This window comes from Acomys minous (assembly GCF_964271855.1).
Source record: "Acomys minous genome assembly, chromosome: 6".
In the NCBI taxonomy this organism is placed as follows: domain Eukaryota; kingdom Metazoa; phylum Chordata; class Mammalia; order Rodentia; family Muridae; genus Acomys; species Acomys minous.
The window spans coordinates 20705154-20730597 of NC_140487.1; the positions used below are offsets into that span (position 1 = coordinate 20705154).

The 25444-nt window shown below is 43.6% G+C and overlaps 1 protein-coding gene across 1 annotated transcript in view; it reads left to right on the forward strand.

Moving 5' to 3' along the window:
• Positions 1 to 9547: 9547 nt before the first annotated feature.
• The window catches only part of LOC311599101 (uncharacterized protein), a 64126-nt gene continuing 48229 nt past the window's right edge, over positions 9548 to 25444 (forward strand). The window contains exons 1-2 of the mRNA XM_084784752.1: positions 9548 to 9792; positions 20178 to 20248. Of these exons, the coding sequence (XP_084640878.1) occupies positions 9554 to 9792; positions 20178 to 20248 (310 nt within the window). The 5' untranslated portion in view covers positions 9548 to 9553. The remainder of the gene's footprint in view (positions 9793 to 20177; positions 20249 to 25444) is intronic.

Sequence of the window (25444 nt, forward strand, 5' to 3'; positions counted from 1 at the left end):
ACACACCAGAACTCCTACCTGGGCTGTCTACGGATAGCTCATTAGCAAAGAGGATGTGGGCCCAGAAACCAAAGCAGGAACCGAGAGAGCAGCTTCCTGTCCTCTCATCATAGTCCTTATCAAAGAAAGAGTCTCTGCTGGCGTGAGTCCTCTGACGACCACTGCTCCTCCTATGAGCCCAGCCTCTGTTCATCACAGGACAGAGCTTGGCTTCTGGGCTACAGACTCCACTTGGCCCAGATACTGTCCCGAAGCCCAGCCCCTGCTTCTCTTACCTATTTCTCAGCTGTTTCCTTCTGTGAGTTTTATAGCTCAATCCTCCAACCTTGATATGCAGAGGGTGGGGGAGGGGTGGGGCTGAGGGGTGGGGCCGACGTGGGGAAGGGCCCTTTTTTGTGTGGCAAGCTGGGAACAGTCAAGTAGTCTGTGTGAAGCAGTTGCTTATCAGAACAGATGGTATGCTTGGTATCCAAAGGAGGAGTGAACGCATCTTTTAGACCACGCAGCTACTTAAAGAAAAGACCAGGTTCTTTAGGTAAGAGTGAATCTCAGAGTGTAAGGCAAATGGATGTACTGACAATGCTCTGTGGGCCTCACACACAGCTGGCCCTCTGTATCTGCGGCCTCTACCTGTATGAACCCAATCAGGTATGGATACTAGATATCTGAAGAAAAAACAAAACCAAACCACTGTGTATATTGGACACAAATAGATGTTTGTTTGTTTGTTTTTTCATCATTATCCCCTAAGCAATACAATGCTGCTATCTGTATAGCATTCTTGTTGTATTGGGTATTATCAGTAATGTGCAGATGGTTGAAAGGCACAACCGTAGTGTAGTCCTTTGCACTGGGGCACAAAAGCCTGGAACTGGGTGCCCTCTGGCCTAGACCTGAAGTGCAGCATGCCTAGACAGGCTTTTCCTGACCCTTTTGGTCTTTTCACAATTCTTCTGGCCTCCATGACTAAATTTAAAGACATGGGTTTTTGTTTGTTTGTTTGTTTGTTTTCTCCATTTCCCTTCTTCCTGGTGGCTGGTGGGATTTTCAGCTTGCCTGTCCTGTTTTTGGGTTGTTTTTTTTTTTTCCTTGTTGATTTGTTTTGTTTTGTTTTCCCTTCTAACTTTAGTAAATATTGTTCTTGAGTTTCCTTCTGAGTCCATTTTTAAGTTATTTCTTTTAATGAGACCCAAAGAGAACTTGAGTCTTCCAGAATGATCCACAGGAAGCAAAGCAGAGGCTAGGTCAAATGAGGGAAGGACACTGGACTGAGGAGGGACAGGAGGACAACGGCTAAATGGTAGGTGTGTGCCTGCCAAAGCCACTGAGAAAACTGTTAGCATGATGTAAATGGGACCATCATATCAGCTAGGACCTAGAACCTTCCAGGATGGATGGGACACGCCCTGGGTGGTAATACAAAAAGCAGAAGAGAATACTGAGAGATGTTGAAGAGATAGGGGATTTCAGTACGGCTGGGATGTCCAGGGGTAGAAGGAGTTGTGAAAGCTGGGAAGGATTAAAGTAGGAAATGAGGGAAATCTGTTCAAGAAAATACCGTAGGAGGATACAGCTTAGTGGCAGAGCTTGCCTAGCATGCCAGTGGGCCTCGGTTCAATTCCCAGCACCAGAAAAAAGAAAAGAAAGGAAGAAGGAAGGAAGGAAAGAAAGAAAGAGAGAAAAAAAAGAAAAAGAGAGAAAGAGAAAAAGAACAGAGAGATGAAACAGTCCTCTGGTGGACAGGATCCTGCTGTGATTAAAGAGGCCTGCCTTTGTGTCTGACAGGCCGGGTTAAGGCCTCAGGACCACATAGGAGAAGGAGAGAACAGACTCCTACAAGGTATCTTCTGACTTCCACACCTTTATGCACCCTCCCCCTCCCCCCAACACAGACAAATGAACACACAAAATTAGTAAATAAAACAATGCAACTATCAGGTGGGCGACTATTGTTTTTGACTCACCTCCTGCACTAGGACTCCAACAGACAGGGCTAAACCTCTGAATGGAGTCACAGGTCAAATCTGTAAAGTCCCCAAGCTGAAACAATGGTGTTATCAAACACTCCCAGATAAATCAGCATGAGAGATAACGAATTTTCCAACTGGCCAGGCCACATTCAACCGCCTGACAATGAAGTTCCCCCAGCCTTTTATCTTTTCCCCCTCTCAGATAGCATCTCAGTATTGCAAAGACCAAGCTGACCTCAAACACATAATCAGCCTGGTGATCACTGGAATTACAGATGGGTACTACTGCACCCAGCCAGCTGCCTTAAATATCACAGTACGAAAGAAACCCTGACGTTGCTCTGTGTTAACAGATCAGCTATTTTCCTTATGGAGAAAGTAACTTTGAAATGACTCTTTTTTTTTTTTTTTAGGATATCTTCTGCCTGTTTTCTGTCCATAAATTAAAATTAACTTTGTTATAAAAGATGATAAAAATAAATACCACAGCAGTCTGTCCACATAGGAAGCTGAGAGAACATTCAATGAGGTTTATTATAATGAAAGGACTTCAACACCATGCACCATGACAGGACCTCTGAGAGAGAGAGGGAGAGAGAGAGAGAGAGAGAGAGAGAGAGAGAGAGAGAGAGAGAGAGAGACAGAGACAGAGACAGAGACAGAGACAGAGAGACAGAGGGGGGGGAAGAGAGACTAGTTAGAAACAGTATAGTAGTGTAAGGTGATCTAAACATCAGGGGGCCTGAAGTGCTTCCTGCTAAAACCTGGGGTTTCATTAAGAAGGAGAGAGAGAGAGAGAGAGAGAGAGAGAGAGAGAGAGAGAAGACAGACAGACAGACAGACAGAGACAGAGAGACACACAGAGACACACAGAGAGACCGAGACAAAGGCACAGAGAGAGAGAGAGGGAAAGATAGATAGATAGATAGATAGATAGATAGATAGATAGATGATAGATAGATAGATAGATAGGTAGGTAGATGAATGGATGATAGATAGACAATACATAGATGATGACAGATAGATAGATCGATCGATAGATAGATGGATGATAGATAGACAATACATAGATGATGATAGATAGATAGATAGATAGATAGATAGATAGATAGATAGATAGAAAGATAGAATATGCTGCCATGAAAGGGATAACTTCAGAGGCCAGGCAGAAGATCTTCTTTAGCGAGCAACCCCTAGGTCCAGGTGAACTGCTCCCCCCTTGAAGCAAAGGAGAGTCGCTGACTCTTCACAAACTTTCAGGAGTGGCAGGAAGTCTTGCAACTTGTGGTTTAGTTTAACTACAGCATACACGACAAGGACTGTGGGGGAGTCAGACACTAGCAATTGAGATCTGTCAAGTCATAGCACAAAGTGCTTCTTAACTCTGTCCCAGAGAAAGCTATAGGGAGGCATAACCAGATTCAAGATATGGAATCAGGCCTAACGTCATATGTTCTAACCAATTTTTTGATGGTTCGATAAGCTATTACTTTAAGAATTTTTTTTTAAACTGTCCCATAGAAATGTAATAATTGTATGTTAACGAGGTACAGGTGGCTTTCTGGTATGTGCATACGTCTGTAACATTCACTTTAGAGTCGAGATAATTAGTTCTCAACAAGTTCACATTTCCTTAAATGTTCTGACTCCTACAATATGTAGTTGTTATCTGTACTCACCCTATTGTGTAATTACACAGCAGAACATCTTGCTCCTGACCAACTGTACCTTAGGACCCACGGATTAACTTTTCCCCTGGTTTCCCTCCTCTTCTCCCCAGCTGTTTCTGATAACCTCCATTCCACCCTCTACAGTCAACTGCTGTAGATGTCCCATCTAGCCGAGATCATGCAGAATTGGTTGTCTAGCTGTAAACTCTCTCAAGATATGTTGCCATGAGATCGTGTCCTGCAGCTCTCATTTCTTGCTCATTCTTGTCGGCTTTTACTATGGATATATATATATCCATATATATATATGGTGCTGGTGCTCTTGAGTTATTTAAGAAAGCAGGCCAAGCATTCCTTCAATGCTCAACAGCAATTCGGAGGACAAACAAGCCCTTTGCTTCCCAAGTTGCTTCTGGTCACGGTGTTTCATCACAGACATAGTAAACTTGATTAAGATGTTTGTTTCTATTTGACCCATCACTTCCCGACTGTATAACCCCAGTCACAACTCTTTACCTTGGGCCTCCTTTCTATCACTTAGATATGAGGGTCAGTAATAATATCCAGTTAAATGAGGTAGTAAATGAGTTAGAAGCTGCTAAGCAAATAATTCTCCAGCTGTTACTTCAGCTGGCCTGTCCCTGCATTCTCTCCATTAAAGCCTGTGAGCAACACTGCCCATATGTGTTTGAAAGGTTATGAACAGCACAGTCCTCAACAATAGAAACTGTGCTCCCTAGAATGCGTGAAAACATATCTGTATTTCCCTCCTAGAATGCAAGGCTATGAAGTCTACCTTAGGTGGAGTTTGGGGGTTTGAGGAGTTGAAAATCTTGGAAAGAGAAAAAAGGTAAAGACCGACATGAAGAAATTGGCTTGGACTTTGGGAGACAAATGTACTTTCTGGCCTAAGCTTTAAGTTCTCAATAAACCTTAAAGCCTGACTTTCAAATTTCTAAATTAAATTTAAATTAATTAACTTCTGCACATATATCATAAAGCCATATTGGTTCCACTGAAAATATTAATTTAAAACTTGGAATCCATAGCTGGGCCACTCTTCACCAGGAGTAACTAACTTAATAAGTAATTATTTCATGACCAGCATATTACCTTGTATTTTATATTTATAGCTTTTGACTTCTATAAGCATGTGTGTTTTTCTCAACCTGTTATTGAGTGACTGGGAGTTAGACAGATCCTTGATAGACAGACAGGTAGACAGGGACCACAGAAGGGTGAGAAAGATGGGCCAGGTTTCTTCCTCACACTCTTGACCAGAGACAAGGGCCTAAAGGCCTAGTGGGCTTTTTCTCCTGCCTGTAGGATCCCGATCTATGGGCTGGTCTGATAAATTCAAGGCTAGATCACAACATGTTTATCTCCTAGTTGTGAGCCTTGCAGCCTCTCTGGGTTTACTGGACGGCAGAGAGACATCTCAAAAGTCTTTAAAACTCTCAATCCTCAAAGAGAGATGGGATTTGGGGCTCTAGAGTCCTACTTCTCTCTCTCTCTCTCTCTCTCTCTCTCTCTCTCTCTCTCTCTCTCTCTCTCTCTCTCCTCCCTCCCTCCCTTCCTCCCTCCCTCTCCCCCCTCTCTTCCTCCCCCCTTTTCTCACCCCCTCCCCTGTCTGTTTACCCTGAATAAAAGCTTTTCCCCACAAGCTGATTCTGGTTTCAGGTTTGAGACTTTCTATGCTACCACCTACTGCACACAACATTTTTCCTTTCTTTTGATTAACTAGCAGAGGAAATTTATCTGAGCCATACCCCTATACAGTAGCAGTATGAGTATATTAATTTGTTGATTATAAATATTTTAAGATATGATGTGACCGTCTTTCTGCTTCTATTATGGCATTTCTCACTTTCTTTCCTTGTTTTTTCTAGTTTTAGGGATAGAGCGCAAGACCCAGGCATATTGGGCTTTACTTTTTAATTTATTGGAAAATAGCTTGGCTGGAGGGAAATAGCCTTTACCATCAATGATGCTGTGGAGTTAAGCACAAAGAAGACAAATGTTTCTTTTATTGTAACAAATGCCTTTTTGTAACATCTCTTCAATGGATGTGTGTGTGTGTGTGTGTGTGTGTGTGTGTGTGTGTGTGCGCGCGCGCACATGTGCCACTCTTTCTGAACCATAGGCAAGGAAAGCAAAGGGGGAAAAAGTTTGTAGGTAACCAATTCCCCATCACTATTACATAAAATGATGAGAGTCATGAGGTTCTCTCCACAAACTTACACTGTTGTACACGGGATGATGCCTTGCAAAGGACCACAAAAGTGACCATGGGACAGAGGGCTGTAAGTATAGTCATGAAAGGCAATGTGGTGCCAGGACCATTTCAGTCTGTGAAACCATTGTTTCTGGTCCACAGTGACTAAGCATAGAAAATTGGGATTGACTGTTTAGGGACTGTTGTAGAAATGGGGCAAAATAATTTTATATCTCTTGTATCAAATGAAAGATTTGGGCTTGTCTTTTCAGTGCCTGAGATTTTACTTTATTTGCCATTAATTCAGTCTCATTGTGTTTTTACAATGGCAGAAACAAAAACAAAACAAAATGAAAAACAAAAACTTCCTTACACTGAGCTGAAAGGCATTGATAAAAAGGTGTTATTATTTTTAAAAAATTTGCTTAAGGACAGCAAACTTCTCATTACAAACCTGTCACACCACTGAGAAACACTGTTTTGCATGGAGCATCAGATCTTCTATACCAAGTAGGTTCTGAAACAAGTTTGATTTGTATTGAGTAACCTGGCTATTTGGTAGTCAGAAAAAACACAAAACAGGTACTTGCATTCTTGGTATTGCCTTAGCATCTCTAAATTTTTGAGAAGATAACTAACGCTATTCAAGAAACTCAACAACTAACCTTGCATTCTTCCAGTGGGAGGGCCAGTGTTCTGATGTCTGAATGAAAACAAAAGAAAAACAAAAACCATCTCTTATAAGAAATGCCAGTGGTTAGCCCAATGGTTGTGTATACTTATGAGGATTTCTCCAAGAGAAACTACTTCACCTCGCAACAGTCATAAAGAGAATGTTCACTGAAGAGCACTGTTCACATGCAGAGTACAGGATCACGTTAAACTCACTGCCATTATTAATAAAAACGAAGCATGGTTGGGGTGGAATGACCCAGGCTTAAGAGCACTTGCTGCTCTTCCCAAGACTTGGAACTTGGTCCCATCATACAGGTTGGATGGCTCACAACCACCTGTAAATCCACTCCAGGCTACCAAGGCTATCTTCTGGCCTCCATGGACACCTGTGCACGTGGGTACACAAACATTCATGACTAAAAAAAGTCTTTCAAACTAAACAAACAGAGCATGACTCCCAGCAGATCCCCTGAGAGGTGTGCTGAACTCCAGAATGTTGTTCCTGGAGAGACAAGTCATCAACAGGCTGGATCTATGCTGATTGAGTCAGCCAGTGGATTTTTGTTTCCCAGATGTCTTCAGGGAACACTGAGGGCAAGTCTGGGCTTGGCGAGAAATACTGTAACAATCTGCTTATATATCGGTGCCTCCTTAGACATTAAGAATAGCACAGAATTAGGAAAACTTCATTTTGGGACACGTAGGAAGGTGCTTTGCCTGGTCCCTGCCTTACAGTACAAGAGGCATTTTTTGATGTACCTCCCAGACTACTCAGGAGTCCTGGAACAGATTCTCAAACTTAAGCCAGGGACTTAGATAATAGTACCACGCCTTTCTAAATTCTGACAGTATTTGTGAGATTCTTCTCCCGGATGACTCCTGTCACTGATGGTAGAGCTCCATACCTATCTATCCAGTCAGTCATAAGCCTCGCCCCAGGTCAGATTTCTTCACTTAGGAGGCCCATCGATGGTTTAGAAGGATCTGAGGGCATATTTTAGAGGCAGGGTATGCTTGGGAAGGAAGAAAAACACAAGGACGGAAGGACAGAAGGAAGGAACGAAAGAAGGAAGAAAGGAAAGAAGGAAAATCAGAGCTGTTGATATTTTTGGGTGAGGGAAAACCCACCTTGATCTCAAAGGAAAATCTGCATTTCCTTCACTTATGAAGGTTAGAAAGCATTAAGTTAACCTTGTTACCATGGGAAATAACAGCTTCATATTTCACTATAGTTGCTACATGTATCTTTAGATGGCATGTTTATCCTCATTTGAATTTTTTTCCTTCAACAGCCTTTTATCTATCCCAAACCAGGTTTAAACTCAATACTCTCCAGTCTCTGCCTCAGTCTCATGGTGAAATTCCAACCAGTCATCAACCCTGGCCCTTTATTTTCATTTGAAAGAACAGTTCTAGATCTTTCTTATTTGCTGTGTTAAAGACCACACCTAACACAGAGGTGCCATCAAGGGCACAAGTCGGTTCCCATGCCAGGATGTGAGGGAGTATGGCATGACTATATTTCTGTGGCACAAACTCATTTTTAAAACCCTTCAGTAACCACATTTCAGTGCAATTGGTTTCTTTCACTTCTAATTGTGTGCCCTGGCAAATATTACTTTGCAAAGGTATCTGTAGTCTGGAGTACATAAAAGATGCAGCCTCTGGGACTTTGAAAGGACAATTGTTTAGCTCTCCGACAGCCACTGGATACAACCCAGGGTCCCTTAGGACTGGTCACAGATGCGAGGAGCAGGGAGATCTTTTTCTTTTCCCTTTGGTGAGGGGCCAGATACAAACCAGCACCTGGTTTTCCTTAATGGTTGGTTACAAAACAGAAGTGTGGCCTGATGTGCCAGCATATGCTGCCAATCCTCCTGAGAGTAAGGCAAGAAAGCCTCAAATCCAAGGTCAGCCCTGGGCTGCAACAATAAAACACTGTCAAAGAATGATGTTCCTTGGGAACTGACTGGTTTCAGCGTCTGCAAACATGTAGCAGGTGGCAATTCTACATGGGAGACACTTAGGAACTGACTCCAGATTGTCTCACTTACACTCAGGAGCTGTCTCAATTTCAACAAGTGAGCTCTCTATGTTTTTTATTTCCTCACAAGTATCGAAATATATGTGTGTATAAATAAGAGTATTAAAATGAAAAGGGAGAAAGAAGATAAACTTTACTAATATGCCAATGTGCTCTGAGTTTGCGGGGTTTTAGTCTAAAATAAATCTTAATATGAAAGGATATGATTCCAACTTTAACTTTTTATAAAAGCCTATCCAGCGCCATTTTTTCCCAACTCAGAAAAGAAAAAAGAAAAGAAATATTTTAACCATCAAAGCTGGAGAGACTACTTAGCACTAAGAACACTGGCTACCCTTCCAGGAGTATTGGACATTCTTTTCTGACCTCTGAAGACACCAGGCATGGATGTGGTGCACATACATACAGGCAAGCAAAACATCCATGGACATGAAATTAAAAAATTAAAACCAAAATTTATTACTCTAGACAGGGCCATGAGTGGTCCAAGCCCTTGGCATATGGAGCAAAAGGATCAGAAGTTCATTGCCAGCCTGGAGTACATGACACCTTGTCTTAAACACAATAAGAAAAATTAAAATGTACAATTTTAATATATATTATATAGATAATATATAACACTCAATATACTTTCTGTATTATTTAATATCTAAATATATTTTGCATTCACATATAAAAATGTCACACACAACAACAACAAAACTTTTCTATGTAAATGTGGCTCAGTATTTGCCTAATATGGACAAAACCCTGGGTTTGTTTCCTAACGTCTCAAAACCAAAAAAAAAAAATTTAAAAAAGGGGGTGGAGTCCCCCAAACACCAGATCAAAACATTAAAAGCAAACCCCAAACAACTAAAACAAGAAAACTCTACAGAGGTCACCCTAAAGTTTTCAGGGAGATGAGCAGGTGCAGCTGCGCGCGGATTGGCTGGGTGTTTGTGAACAGAGTCAAGTTCAGTCTGGTTCCCACGCGGGCATGTGCGGCTGTGCTCCGAGGCCGCGGCGCCGGGCGGAGCCTGGGCTGCACAGCCGGCGCTTGGGGCGGGGATCGGGCGCAACCCTGCGCTCGGGGCGGGGAGCTGGCCCAGCGTCCCGAGCGTCCCGGTCAGGCCGGAGCCGCACGGCGGGCGGGTCCCGCGCCATGGGCCGGCTGGTGGCCCTGAGTTTGCTGGGCATTGGGCTGGCGCTGCTGGGCGAGAGGTTCCTGGCGCTCAGGTATGTGTTGTCGAGGGTCCCGGGTCGCCGCGGGTCCCCCAGTCTGGGATGGCCGAACTGCTTGCAGGGGAACCTGCAATAGAGCTTCTGCCGCTCGGGGGACCGGATGGAAGGAAGAACTTTGGATCACTACCGGTGCTCCATACAGCCTGCCCAGCCCACTGCCACCGCAACCCAGACACTTTGTGAAAAGTTTCCCAGCCTTTGCTGGTGGCGAGGCTTCTCAGCCTAGGCCGACAAGCGAGAGCTTTACAAATTCCCCAAGGGCAAACCCAGTGCTTTAATTTGAAAACAAAACTATTACTCATGCGTGGACGCTTTAATTATACAGCTTTATTTCAGGTCACTGGTGCTGTTCTCAGCAGCCGGAACCCATCTCTCCCCAGCATAATAGTTGGGGAAACTTCAGCACTCCAGTCTTGGCGCTGGAGATCAAAGACGCTTGAGAGAGAGAGAGAGAGCTACTGTTTCTTACATCATTTCCTTATTTTTTCACCAGAGCTCCAGTAGCAGAGCGAGCGGTTGTCAAATTTTTAACTACAGAGAAAATCTGGGTAGACATCATACTTCCAAGTTACTAATTCAAACTTTTTTAAAAAGCTTCTTGCAAAAAGAGTTTCAGAACGTTTGGGCGCCTAGGTAGTAGGTACGCCCTCTGCCCGAGGTTCCTGGAGAGAACTGGAAACTGTAAAGGAAATCCTTTCTGATACAAGAGAGGAGAGAAATATAGGGACTGGCTATCCAAGACAGGAGAATGGAACCCTTCATAGGGTTAAACAGAGAAGACAAGTCTTCTGAAGGTGTTCTGAGCGGCAGCATGAAGTCAGATGAGAAGGGCAGGGCAAGTCTGAAGGGTATGCTTGGCCTGCAAAGTTGGGCCTCTCTCTGGTAGGCAAAAGGGCAGCACTGCTGCTCATTGGCTGTTTCGCAGCAAGCTGATCTAAGGAGTCTTGTACTGTACAAATGAGCCCAAGGGACAACGTTGCCTGGATACTAGGATCTCTTGGACGCTGATGTCCAAGTGGCACCAAATGAATTCAATTGTTCCGGATGGGGCCTAGACCTTGGAGTTTGGGGGTGCTTTTTTCTTTACTTTCTTTCTTTCTTTCTTTCTTTTTTTAAAAATATAATTCTTGGTTTTGAGATGAAGTCTCACTGAGAAGCCTCCACTTTGAAGCTCAGTCTGGCCTTGGTCTCCTGACTTCGGCTATTACAGGTACTGCACCATCGTGACACACAGGATTTGCTTTTCTGTGATGGCTTTCCTAATGATCTGCAGTGTAGCTCAGCGACAGAGCACTTGCCTAGTGTGCATGAAGCTCGGGGTTCCAGCCCCACGCTACCAAACCAAAACACGGAGCATCCCACGCTCTTCCTGATTCTCACATACAGTATACATCGCCCTCGTTGAGAGCTACGGTATTAGCCGTGGGGAAAGCAGTTAAAGCAGCACAGCAGTTTGGAAATGATAAAGGAGACCCAGACTGGGTCCCCAGAAATGAGAGACAAACCCAGAGTGATAGTGTGGCTTGCAAGACAACACCAACGTCCTCCAGCTGCAGTTCTGTTTGGTGATAAGGCAGTGGGAGAAGTGTATGTGTGTGTGTGCGTGTGCGTGTGCGCGTGCGCGCGCGAATTGGAACATGGAGAAATGGCAATGTTCCTTCATTGTCATGTTATGTAAATGCTTCTGATCCTGCAGAACATTCACGAATTGGGTGGGTTTGGGCCATGTTTTGGTTTTGATCAATATATGATAAATGCACATACTTATAGGCTACAATGTTAATGCTTCAATATATATTGAATATATTTTCTATATATATATACATATATATAATGAGATTGGTAATGATCAGCACAGCAGTCACCTTAAACACTTGCTATTTTTGGGGGAGTGAGAATATTAAAAATCCTTTCTTTCTACTTTGAAGCATACACTATTATACACTGCACTGCCTATCTTATGATCACAGTTTTGTACCCTTTGGCCAGTCTCTCTGCCACCACTGGCTCATCCCAGCCTTGGCTAATCACTGCTCTACCTCAATTTTTCTTAGTAACTCTCACACATATCTATGATCTTTCCAGTTTTTCTTCCTCGTCTCCTTCCTTCTGCCTCCTTAAGACACGAGACCTCAGTCCATCCCAGACCGGCATCTGTGTCATGAAAATCTTCTTGGCTCAGTCGCCTGAGTACGAGGATCACCCAAAGGCAACAGCACACTTTCTCTGTCATCACTGTCCCTCACTGTACCCATGGTACAAGTCCACCACACTGGCTTTTTGCATTTGTCTGTTGGTGGGTGCTTGGATAGTCCCCTTTAGGGGTTATTATGTACAGTGTTGAGAAACCCTTGCAATGCAAGTGTCTCGTCAGCACAAGCTTCATTCCCTTTGGGTGTATATCCAGTTGTGGACTGCTGGACCTAGATGGTGCTTCTTACTTTCACAAGCAGTAAGGCATCTCCATGTCAGTTCCACAGTGGCATAGGACTTTGCATTACCCCTCAGTGAATCAAGCTTCTCTTTCTGAGCAGGGTGTGTGGCTCAGTGGTGCCAGTGCCAACATGTGTGGAACCATGTGTCCAAGCTCTAGCATAGAGATGCGCTCACCTCTTTTGCCTCTTTTTTTGGCAGCAGTCACTCTAATTAGACTGAGAAAGTATCTCTCTTGAAGAGTTTGATTTGCATTTCCCTGATAATTAGGGATGCTGCTGCTTATTTCTTTCTGAGCATGTTGGCCATCATTTGTCTTCTAAGAAATCTCTACTCAGGGCTTTTGCTTATTGGGAATCGGGACTGTTGGGGTTTTGTGTGTTTGCTTTGCTATATTTGGCTAATGAGCTCTGCATGTTTCTTACACATCTTGGCTATTATCAAATGCATCGCAGATGCATCCTCCCGTTCCGTGGGTTGGTTGTTTCACTTGGCAGAAGCTGTCCAGTTTGCTGTACACACCTAGTTTTGTTTCCTGTGTTCTTTGAGGTCTTATCAGCTAGGTGATTTTTTTGGACTGTGTTCAGCTTTCTGTGTTAAAAACGGGACATGAAGCCACATGCAGTGGTGCTCACATGTAATCCCAGCATTCTGGGAGGCAGAGGCAGCAGATCTCTATGAGTCTGAGGCCAGCCTAGTCTACAAGGTGAGTTGAGAATAGCTAAGGCTACACAGAGAAGTCCTGTCTTGAAAGCAAAAAACAAAAACACAAAACAAACAAAAAACAAAACACCCCCCCCCGAAAAAAAAATCCCCACACCAAAAACTAAACCAAACAAACAAAACACGAGGACATGAAAATTCTTGGATTCATTCAGTCACTCCCAATGGTCAGATCATCAGTGTTTCAGCAAGCTGAATTTTTCCAAATCGGTAGTCAACTTTCCCTGTTTGTAAAATTAACCTTAAGGTCCACATTTCAAGTCCCTTAGAGTGCCAAGTATAGTTACAAATTAAGAAAAAGTAAATACAGCCCCCAGTCTATGCGGGCGGAGATGGCTAATAAGAGGGCTTATGGTAAAAGTATGAGGGCCTGAGTTAAATCCAAAGGACGCACATAAAAATCAAACAGGGCCATGCATGCCTGTGACCCCAGATTGTCTCTGGGTGATAAAGAGGAAGGCACCCAACTTCCTTACCTCATTTCTATATGTATGCACATGGGTGCATGCATCCACATCCAAACACACATGACACATAGACATATACTCAGACATATGCACACACACACACACACACACACACACTGAATGCAGAAGGTAGGCAATTTACAATTTGGGGCAAACTCTCTTTTTTATAAAGCCCAGACTAAGATAAACTTTGATGAGCAGTGATTTTGTAGCTGGTGACGTGGTGACTTCATTGGCTAGTTGAAGCTCCAAATAGGGTGCTATAAGAACGTGTGCATGCGTGTGCGTGGTAAATGTTGTAACAGTTAGGTCTCCCCCAACCCTCCCCCAAAACTATCAGGTTTCACGGCTAAGTTTGACTTTTCGGAAAACAGAGAATCATTTTGTGTGTATATCTGCTATGTGTATGTTTGTGCATGTATGCATTTGTCTGTATGTGTGTATGTTTATGTGGAGGCTGAAGGTAAACACTTAGCGCCTTCCTCCATTGCTTCCTGCCTTATGTTTTGAACCCGTCTCTCTTTGAGCCAAGGGCTCACCGAGTCAGCTAGACTGGCTCCCCAGCTGCTGACTCCGTGGCGCCTTCTATCTCTGCCTCTCCAGTATGGGACTTTCAAACCTGCACTACTGTGTACAGTTTCCACATGTGTGCTAATAAGGATCACACTCAGGGCCTGGTGTTTGTGCAGGAAACACTTTACCAAGTAAGCTATCTCAGCAGCCCCTTTCCTTTTTTTTTTTTTTTTTTTTTTTTTTTTTTTTTAGCATATAACAAATTTTTAGTATAAGCACGCAGTTTGGGACATCATTGGCAGATTTAACTGGGCACTCTCTACTGCATATGGCGGCCATGGACCAGAGCATAGGCAGCCTTTCTTGCCTGCAGTGTGGCGACATGATCAAATGCAACAACCTTCTCCTCTCAGACCCTCAGAGTCGACTTCAAAAAGCAGCATGCTCTAAGCTCCCTGCAGGAAAGGCTTTTCAGAGGAAGGAGAAAGGGCTGCTCTTTTTGTTGTAACCAGTGCCTTCTAACTGTTTATTCAATTATTAAAGATGGGACGTTGGCTGTCAAGCTGTTTCTCTCTCCCAGGGTGTCCACTTACATTTCAACTTGAGTTTTTAGATAAACAATGGATAAATTTTCGTTAAGTTTGTCCCTGATGGATAGATGTCATTGAAGTTGTCATTTATCCCATTGAGCTGAAGCTGGCTACATTTCCCAGGGGAGGTTGCGGCTCCATTACCACCCTTTTGTCCCTCCCTTCCTGAGCAACAGAGGAGAAAGTAGAGGTGGGCTGGCACTCCCAGGCTAGTTGCTGTCTATCGCAAAGACAGATGTGGAGGAGTCATGAAACTCGAGTACATTAGAGAACAAAGCGTGGGCAGGAACCCCAAGACACAAGCTTGATGCTTATAACTTCAAAACTTTAAAATATTTTATTGTCATTAGTGTGTGTGCATGTGTGTGTGTGTGAATATGGTCAGAGGACAACTTCTGGAAGACAGTTCTTTCTTTTCTCTTTTTGTTTTGTTCTGTTTTTCAAGACAGGGTCTCTCTGTGTAGCCTTATCTGTCCTGGACTCTCTTTGTAGACCAGGCTGGCCTCGAACTCACAGCGATCCGCCTGCCTCTGCCTCCCGAGTGCTGGGATTAAAGGTGTGGTGTGCACCACCACGCCCGGCTCAGTTCTTTCTATCTATGTTAGCTTCTGGGAATAAGGCTCAGATCAAGAAGATTGGGTGGCAAGTAACTCTAGCCCCCGAGGCATCTCAGTGGCTGATGCTTGATGCCTTTTATCAAAGCTCTAACAGGAAGTTCTAGAGTTTTCTTCTGACCACTCCAGAAAGGGCAATCTTTTTATTTATGTTTTTGGCCATCCTCCTCCTTATCATTTATTGTGGTACTACTATGTGCTGATCATGTTGTTCAAGATATAGGACTTCTGTGCTTAGGGAGATCCTCCATCAGTAAAGTGGGCACTAGACAAGCATGAGGACTCAGATCCGAGCATCCATGGAAAAGCCACCTGCATAAGTGTCCATCTATAAACCCAGCACTGGGTAGCAATGAGGAGTAGAGACAGGGAAATCCCTGAAGCTCATTGGCCAGCCAATTTAGCCAATCAGTGAGTTACAAGTTTAGTAGGAGATCCTCTTTCAAAAATTTATGCAGATGACTATTTTTTTTCTTTTCTTTTAAGATTTATTATGTACACAGTGTTGTACCTCCGTGTAGAGCCTGTAGGACAGAAGAGGGTACCAGATCTCATTATAGATGGTTGTGAGCCATCATGTGGTTGCTGGGCATTGAACTCAGGATCTTTGCAAGAGCAGCCAGTGCTCTATCTCCAGCCCCCTGTGGACAACTATTATAGTAGACAACTGAGGGTCTGGAGAGATGGCTTAGCGGTTAAGAACACTGTTTCTCTAGAGGACCCAAGTTCAATTCCCAGCACCCACATGGTAGTCACAACTGTCTGTAACTCTAGATCCTATAGCTGACACCCTCATGGCAATGCACATAAAATAAAAATTAAAAAGAAAAAACAAAGTTAGACAACTGAGATTGACCTCTGGCCTCCACACATGCATGCATGTACACATTCATGCACACATGCATACAACACACACACACACCATACATGCACACCCCATACATTATATAAGTGTAGAGCTTTTGTATTAATCAATAAATAAATGAACCTTAAAATAAAGTAATACATACATACATACATACATACATACATACATACATACATACATTCATGGTCTCATGTCAGCCCAGGCTGATTTCAAATTTCCTTTGTAGTTCTGGGATTACAGACTTATGCAGCCAAACCTAGTTTTTGTGGAGCTAGGGACCAAAATGAGGGCTCTGTGTGCTAGGCATGTCCCCTACCAGCTCATCTATTTACTCAACCCCAAAGGTACCCTTACTGACACTTGGGGAAAATGGCCTTTTCCTTTTCTGCCTCCACTGCCTTCTTAAACAGAAAGCTTCCTTTCTCTAATTCACAGGTAAATAATTGACTCCTGGAGAGATTAGCTGGTAGGTCCGACAGGGAGGGAATTCCTTAGCCCTGCATCAGCGCTCTAGGCCAGCTCTACACTTTCTAGCACACTATGGCCCAGTTCCACATAGCTTCCTGGCTTCTCTACGATTGACCAAAATTCCCCAGGTTTACGTGACTAAGCACAAATTCCAGTTACCTAGTGCAAGCATTGCAGGGGCCGTAAATTCCACAGGGCGTCCTAAGTCTGTGCATAGAAGACAAAGGCCTCTTTTTATACACACGCTTTCACAGAGGATAAATCCATGTCAACTTTTTACAACTGAAAGGCAGTGAGACTCGGGGAAGAGAAAGGCTTTTTGGTAGCTGCAGGGTTCCCGCTGCACCATTGTGTTGTATATCTTACTGCGACCTGTGGTCAGGTAAAGTGATAGCAAACAACACTGTCTGGACCCAGTCTGGGTGGGGACCGCTGTCTCCAGACTAAAAAAGAGACTGATTTCTAGCTAATGACTATCATTGTTTGTAGCAAGATAGCTCAAAGCCTTTGAAAGCCCTGCCTACCCTTGCGGAGTAACTTTCCTGTGTTGAGACAATCACACCGGAATCAAGCAACTGGCTTATTTGCATATTTGTATGACTTAACCCGTCACTCTTGACTATGGTCCCATCCTTCTCAAGAGTGCAGAATGGCTGCTGATGTGCTCTGCATGGTATATGTGGAGGAGGAAGGAGACGGCAGCTGGCCCTCTTTTTGGGTCTTCCCCATTAGGAACACGCGTTTTCAAAACTTAACTCGTACGGTTACACCTAGACACAAACGTCGCGTCTTCTAACCTCCACAGTGGTGAGGAGTGAAAGAAGGGTGAGAAGTGGAAATGGTATTAGTTCTGGGGAGCCATTGCCTCTAGGGTCTATAGAACCCTAATAGCTATAATAGACAGAGAGCCCTCCCAGGGAAAAGAGCTGACAGTTACCTCCTGGGGCAACTGGGCCACAGAGGACTGAAGTAAATCTCCTTGCCCTTTTATAATAAAGAAGAGCCAGGTGAAAATTATTTGACTAGTAAAGTCATATTCAGCTCTCGAGGGACTCTGCAGCATTGAGTAATAGGTAAGCTGCAATCATAAAGATGCCATGGTGCAACGAACCCTCTTTAGTCACCCACGTTCACTCTGAAGCAAATGCCTCACACTGTGCCATCCAAGTACATCTGAACCTGTTACCCAGAACAGATTACATTTAGCCTCATAGCTCATCAACATAATGGTCATCCTGTTCTCCTTTGAGAAGGGTAGGATGGAGCCGTCATTATCGCTAGTTCTGTGTAGTCCAGCAGGCTTTGTAAACAAGTTGTACAAAATCAGCATCCAGGCCAACAGAGGACGCCTATTAGATGCCATTGGTTAGATGTAACTGCACGATTCTGGAGCTGCACAACGTCATCAGTGGAACCTGAAAGTTTCCTAGGCTGAGCCTTACTGTATCAGTGAGGAAACCAGAGACCTGAGGAGAGCCAGTGACCTGCCAGGGGTCATGGCTGTGCTGCTGATAACTCAAGAACGCAGATCTCTTCACATATGCGTGAGAAAAGTACCATGAGAAGAGCAAAGGCTGCCATAGAGTTGCAAGGAAACTTGCACCTGCCTCTCTGAGGTGGCTTTATTATGTTTAAGGTGGGACTGATGGTACCCAGTTCCTGAGGTTAGTTAGAGAATTGAATGAATTCACTGAGGTACATCACATAAAATAGTGGCCAACTTAGACCCATGCCAAAGTATAGATATTTTTACTATTTCTCCCTTTGATCACTGTGACCACTGGCATCATTTTTTGTCAATACTGTTCTTGCTACAGCTACTTCAATTATTTACACTTCTTCTTCTTGTTGTTGTAATTTGCTTCTTGAATTGCTCCACGGACATGTGGAGCTAATATTTATTATACCCTATTACATGAGTTTTTAAAACTTTCATTTGTATAATGTGTTTTTACTGCATTTATATACTCACATGGTATTTATTTGCTTTATGGCTCTGTCAAGGAATATAATGCTGGTTGATTGTATTATTTTTATTTTGGCACCAGAAAGATGGCCCAGCTTCCTGTACAAGCTTGACATGATAAACTCTGTCCTCACAACCTGTGTAAAGGTGGAAGAACAGAACCAAATCTACAGTATTGCCCTCTGACCTCACCATCATCCTCTTAACACACACACACACACACACACACACACACACACACACACACACACTATCCACACATACAATAATAATAATAATAAACTTTAAAACATTTTATTTCTTAATGTTACATATGCTATGAGCAGCTATAGCTACAAAGTTTAGTTGGTATGTCGCATAGGTGGTGGGTTATCTAGGCCCCAGGCATCTTCCATTTGGCTAAGCCGGTGGGCTTTCCTCTTCTTCAGATATGGAAGGCAGAGACTGCAACAGGAAAGACCACAAAGCAACTGCTGTTTTGACTCTTAAATGTGTGGCTTATGGGAAATGTGGCATTCCCTGCAGCCCAGTTGTCATTTTACAGGTTGCAAAACATGGGTAACAGAGGGGGCGGGGCAACAGAAAGCCTAGAATATGCTACTTTCAAAATAAAAGTTGCTATGTGTGTTGGCCCAGACTGCCTGGCGGGCCTCTGGGGCTGGAATGGAAACAAGAGCTAGCCCACCAGACTCAACAGTCTTTTGTTACTTTTTATTTGTCTTCCTTAAGCACCTCCCACAACTTAGCAAGCATTTTTTGCTAGTTACAAATGTTATTGTCGCTTTCCAAACTTACCATCCAAAATATTTTCATAAGGATGGCAACTTTGTAAATCCCTTAATAACCCAAGTTAATGAGTCTCTGCTGGGTGTCAGGCTCTGAGAAACTGCTACTTCCTTTTAAATATTTTTAATACTTGAAGCATGCTCCCATGTGTCACAGGCTGGGTCCCAACCTCTCTGTGACCTCAAGGGTGGTGGCCTTGAACTTCTGATCCTCCTGCCTCCACTCCCTGAGTGCTGGAGCTGAAGCCTTTTGCCACCACACTGGGTTTGACCTGATGAGAGTCAAACGCAGAGCCCTGCTGTGAGTCAGGACAGGCTCTGCCAATGCAAGTCATAACCTCAGCCCTTCTTTCTTACTTTTGAAAATTATATCCATAGTTTTGCTTTGTATGCATCCTGGGATGAGAAGGATAACATTATAGGGGCAGAGGACCACTTGTGGGATGTTTTCTTCTCCCTGCACGTGGGCCCTATGGAGGAAACTCAGGTAGCCAGGCTTGGCAGCAGGCCTCTGTACCCATTGGGCCACATGACTGCCATCCCAGTCACCTCTTTTCTCCAGCTTAATCTCTTTTCACAGTGGGAGGTTCACTGTCCCTTTTCCTCCTCCTTTGGATCCTTATAGAAAGTTGAGCTTCTGGCTAGACACCTGCGCTCCCTTCCCAGGACAGAGCCCAGAGAAGAGCGAGCTGGTGCTATGTTTATGTTTGCCCAGGAAATTGCACGCATGTGGTATTTCTTGAGTCCACGGTTCTGTCTTTCAGCCCTGCCCATATGGCGAACTGAACGCTCCATACGGCTAATGTGTTTTTCTTGCGTTTTGCAGGTTTCTACACTCGACTTCCCTCTCCTTCTTTCGCCCATTTTATGGCTTGCCCTGTGCCCCTTAAAACCCTTTCTGAGCTGAATCAGGGAACACCTACCCAAATAGTTTTCTTTTGTTTCCCAACAGAAGTCGACTTAAAGCCTCCAGGGAAGTGGAATCCGTAGACCTTCCAAACTGCCACCTCATTAAAGGAATCGGTATGTATGAGATTGAGTCTGCTGATGCGGGTCAGTGCCGACTGGCATTGCTGTACATGCCCTTCCTGCCGTTCGGCAATTACTAGTACATCTCATTTGGTCAGCAGGTACCTCGATGGCCCATCCCTTTTGATCTTAGCCTTCCTGTATTTCTTCTTTCTTAGGCTGATTAATTGTGTATGTGTTTATTGTTTGACTATTCTTTGGTTCCCTTAGGGACTTCTGTGAGTTGTGTTTGTGCTGCTGAAACTTTACAAGCCCCCAGAAGTCTGGGTTCTGATATTTTTGTGGTCAGCTAGTGGTGGGAATTTGGAAAGCTGGTATAGTCTACATCAGCGGGGGCAGTATTGATCTTGCTCACTCTCCTGTCACCACCAGCATCTGCTCTTTATCGCTGACCTGTAATTGACACTACTATTTACTGGAAACAATACCTGTGGTGTGTTAGCTACTGTTCTGGTGCTGCGAAGAGACACCATGAGCAAGGCAACCTATAGGAGAAAGCATTTAATTGGGGCCTTGCTTATAATTTCAGAGAGATAGTCCATGATCATCATGGCCGGGCGTGCAGAAACAGGCAGGCAGGCATGTCACTGCAGCAGCAGCTGAGAGCTCACATCTGATCCACAGTTCGCAGGCAGGAAAAACTGGGCCTTCTTTTGAAACCTCAAAGCCTACCCCAAGGGACACACCTCATCCGACATGGCCACACCCACTCCAACCAAGCCACACCACCTAATCTTTCCCAACCGGTTTCTGTAACTGGGAAGCCTTTCTCACTCAAACCCAAAGAAGCTGTGAACAGGCTGATGGGAAAATAATTGGGGTGGGCCCTGCCCTCTTGACTCTATTTAGGATGCACCATGAGGCCTGAGTCTCAGCAGCAGCTTTTCCGAGCAGCTTGAGTCTGCAGCTGAACGAGTGAACGAGAGATCTGCACAGACTCTGAGGGCCCCTCCACCTTCTCTGCAGTTTCCTTTAGGGCAGAGTCCCTGTCTTGTTGGTTTTTACCTTTGCCATCTACCAAAGTCCCCAGGACTTCGTAGACTCTTAGCAGTTCCTGTTAACTTATCAATGGGTGATAGAAAGACTGGCTTTTCTTAAAGGCAGCTCACGGTGTGATTAGAGACACATGTGAGAACACGCGTGTCCTCTTCTGGACCTGCTCACCCCTGTAGCATGAACAGGGACACAGCTTGGTCTTCGTCTTAGTTCCTGATGTTGTTGCCTTTGTCTTGAGACTGAAGGTTTTAGGCTTTAGAACTCTTGGGCTCTTTCTTCAGAATACTCTAGGAGATGTGATATGGGAAGGAGCAGCATTGTGCCCCTCCCAGCATTTATAAGACAGCATGTGGCCATGGGAGAGACATTGGAATTGTTTGTTTGTTTTTTTAAGAAAATTAAAATATATATTACACATAAGTATCCTGCTCCTTATAGCCAGCAACACTGTTAAATAAAATTTGAGTATTTTCGAACCAGAGTTTTTCCACTCAATACTATGCTTTGACCTCTTATGTTCACATAGTTACCTTCCTTTTTAACAGCCGCCCCCTACTGCCCGTGAAAAGTTCCTATGACCATTATATGTTCAAGTGTAATCTAAAGTGGCAAATGACACACACTTCACTCATTCCCAGAAATAACCCTAGAGGTAAAACTTTTTTATCACCCCCTGATATACTTAGTGCAAAGATGCACATGCCTGTTGTCACAGACAGCACCTTAGGGGCTATTTTTCTTGCTTTATTCTCCTTATTCCTGGTGTGAGCGCTCTGCGAATTGGCAGACATCTCTTAGGTATGTACAGGTGCCTCTGTGTGTGTGTGTGAGTGTGTGTGTGTGTGTACACGCACTCACAGGTGCATGTGTGTGCAGGTGCACATTGGGAGCATCCATGTGTGGAGGTGTGGAGGTACAGGACAACCTCAGCTAATGTTTCTTAGGTGCCACCCACCTTGCTTTCTTCATTTTGTTCTGAAACATCATCTCTCATTTGCCTAGCCAGGAGCCAACTCTGGTCTTTGTGTTTGCAACGGCAGCACTTTATCAACGGAGCTGCCACCTTAGCCATACCTCAGTGTTTCTCTTGTTGTTGTTTTTGTTGTTGTTGTTGTTGGAGACAGAGTCTCACTGTGTTGCCCTGACTACAGCCTGGAACTTACTGTATAGACCAGGCTGGCCTCAAACTGCTTGTTGTTTTGAATATTTTTATGTTCTATGATTTATTTGTTGAGTCTCCCTCTAATGCACATTTGGTATATTTTTTCCAATTACTTATTCATATAAATATATTAATCACTTCACAGCCTGATCCCATTCCCTCCTCTCTTCCCAGTTCCACCCTCACACCCCACCAGTTCCCACCAATCTTTCCTACAGAAGGGGAGGCCCCCAAGGGACTATGCATACCCCTCCCACTGAGGCCAGACAAGGCAGTCCAGCCAGGGGGAAGGGATTCAAAGGCAGGCAACAAAGTCAGGGAAAGCCTTTACTCCCCTTGTTAGGGAAGCCATACGATAACCAAGCTGCACATCTGCTACATCTGTGTAGGGCATCTAGGTCCAGCCCGTGCGGGCTCTTTGGTTGGTGATTCTGTCTCTGTGAGTTCCCATGGGCCCAGGTTAGTTTTTTTCTGGAGGCATATTGTGAGGCTTTTTGTTTCTTTAAATATTTAAATGTTACATGTATAAAATGCTTGAGTTTATAATTTTAACCATCTGAAGTATAAAACGCAGTAATGAATTGAGGGGAGGGAGGAGGGGGAAACTACAGTTGAGATATAATATATGAGAGAGGAATAAGTAAAAGGAAAACATATTAGAGATGCCGTATCCTGTGTGCCGGGCTAGGCTAGAAGTCAGTGTGCAGCTCGGGCTGTTCTTAGATTTCCAGCAATCGAAGTTGCTGCTACCTCAGAAGCGCTGCTGTTACAAGAATGGGTTAGCATGTTGAGCTTTTGAGGCTAGAAAATAGTCTGTTGTCAAAGATGCCACACTTGTTTACCCATCGGGTTGCTCGTTCCAATCTCCCACCTTATCGTTTCCTATTCAAACTACAGAGCATTTCCCAGAGGAATCTCATCTTGATCGTGTTAATTTAGCAAAAGAATTCCACAGACTACCTCAGAAGCAAAAAAAAGAGCCCCAGGTGTTTATTTTTATTGAGGCGCCTAATATTTTAAAACCAAAGGAATTGTCAGGTGTAGAAGAGCACGCCCTGTTGTCAGGTCACAGGAAACAGTTTCTACATTCGCACAGTCTTCATCAGAGTGCCCCAAATATCTCAAAGTAGATAATGGTAGAAGTGAAAAATACTAAACTACAATCTGGATGCTGCCACAAGGGAGATTTATTTTTTGTTTTTTAATCTTTGAGAGTTTTTGTGTTTGTGTTTGTGTGTGTTTGTTTGAGGAGAAAGGAGAAAAGGAAGGAAATAAGGGAGAAGAAAAAAGAGGAAAAGAGATAGAAATGGGAAGAAGGAGAAAATAAGACAAATATTGAACTAAAGACCAAATTGGGGAAACTGGTAACTGACTGACCTTCCAACCTACCCTCAAGGTAGCAGTGCACAAGACTGCCATTGTACTCTTTAAGCCCACGATATTGTAGTGTTGTCTCTGTCTACAAAGTTATGCCATATTTGTAAATATTACATGAAATACATTAACACTCTTAAGAGCAGAGAGTACAGTGCAATATATTTTGTTAAAGCTGGCTGACCATAGATTATTTTTTAAAAAACATTAATTTTTAATATGCCATATATAAGTAGCAGAGCCTAGGAACAAAACACAAACGTAAAGGAATGCAACTAGCTGTCTCCTGCTTGGTATATAGGTGTACATAAGGGGCATCAAACAAAGCCTTGTTTGTTAATTACGCCAAACGTATGGAGTTTTTGAGATGATTTTCCTTTCTTAACTTTTATTTTTTGAATAGTAACTGTTTATGTTTCCTTGGGGTACAGTATTATAATTTTATACATATATGCAATCTGTAATAATTAAATTAAATGAATCAGATTACTGTCTCCTCAGATACTATTACAACTAGGTGTTGAATGTCTTCAAGCTTTGAATTTTTCGTTATTTTTATTTATTTTTTTTTCAAGATTTATTTGTTATTATGTATACAGAGCTCTGCCTGAATGTACCAGAGGAGGGCATCAGATCACATTATAGATGGTTGTGAGCCACCATGTGGTTGCTGGGAATTGAACTCATGACCTCTGAAAGAGCAGTCAGTGCTCTTAACCACTGAGCCATCTCTCCAGCCCCCTTTTCGTTATTTTTAAGGGCCTGCTTAGTGAGTATAGACGGCACTTACCCCACTGTTCCCTGGAACCTCAGCACAGCTTCCAACCAGTTTTTGGTACAAATTACTCAGCCTGCTTGTCCCCTGTCCCTGGTCTTCCTAGCATCTTGGAGACCTCTGTTATAGTCTCTATTTCTGTGTGACAAACTTTTTTTTTCTTATTTTTTATTTTTTACTCCCACAACTGAGTAAGGACAGGTGTCCATACATTCTTCTAAGCCTGGCTGTTCTGACAATACGATTGTGTCCAGTTCTAGCCATATTACTGCAAATGCTTCTCTGTTTTTATTGTATAAAAGTGTTTTGGTTGTTTCTGGTTTGGGGGACAGCTGATGGCGTAGCCCAGGTTGGCCTTGCCGTTGTTGGTTGGCTCAATCTGGCCTCTAACTCATGATCTCCTTACCCCAGCCTCTTGAGTGTTGTGACGAGAAGCACGTAACCTCACGGTTGACTCAAGATTTTGCCCTTTTATGTCTACTCATCCATGGGTGGACATCTTGATTGATTTTATGTCTCAGCTGCTGCAAATAGTGCTGCAATAAGCACAGTCATGCAGGTATTTCTTTCGTTCAATGACTTTATCTCCTTAGACAGCTACCCAATGGAGGGATCTCTAGATCATAGGACATTTGATTCAGTTTTATGAACCCCTGCACTCTTATTTATAATGACTATATCATTTATACTCTAGTTGCACGCATGCACGTGCACACATGCCACCACCAGGTAATATTTTTCCCCTTTTCCAAATCCTCACCAACATTTGTTAGTTTTTGGTCTTTTTACTTTTGACATGTACTTCTTTAATAATATTCAATGTTTTGGTTGTTCTTTGTGTGGCTTCTTTTGATGAATGCTTGTTTTGGGACATTTGCCCATT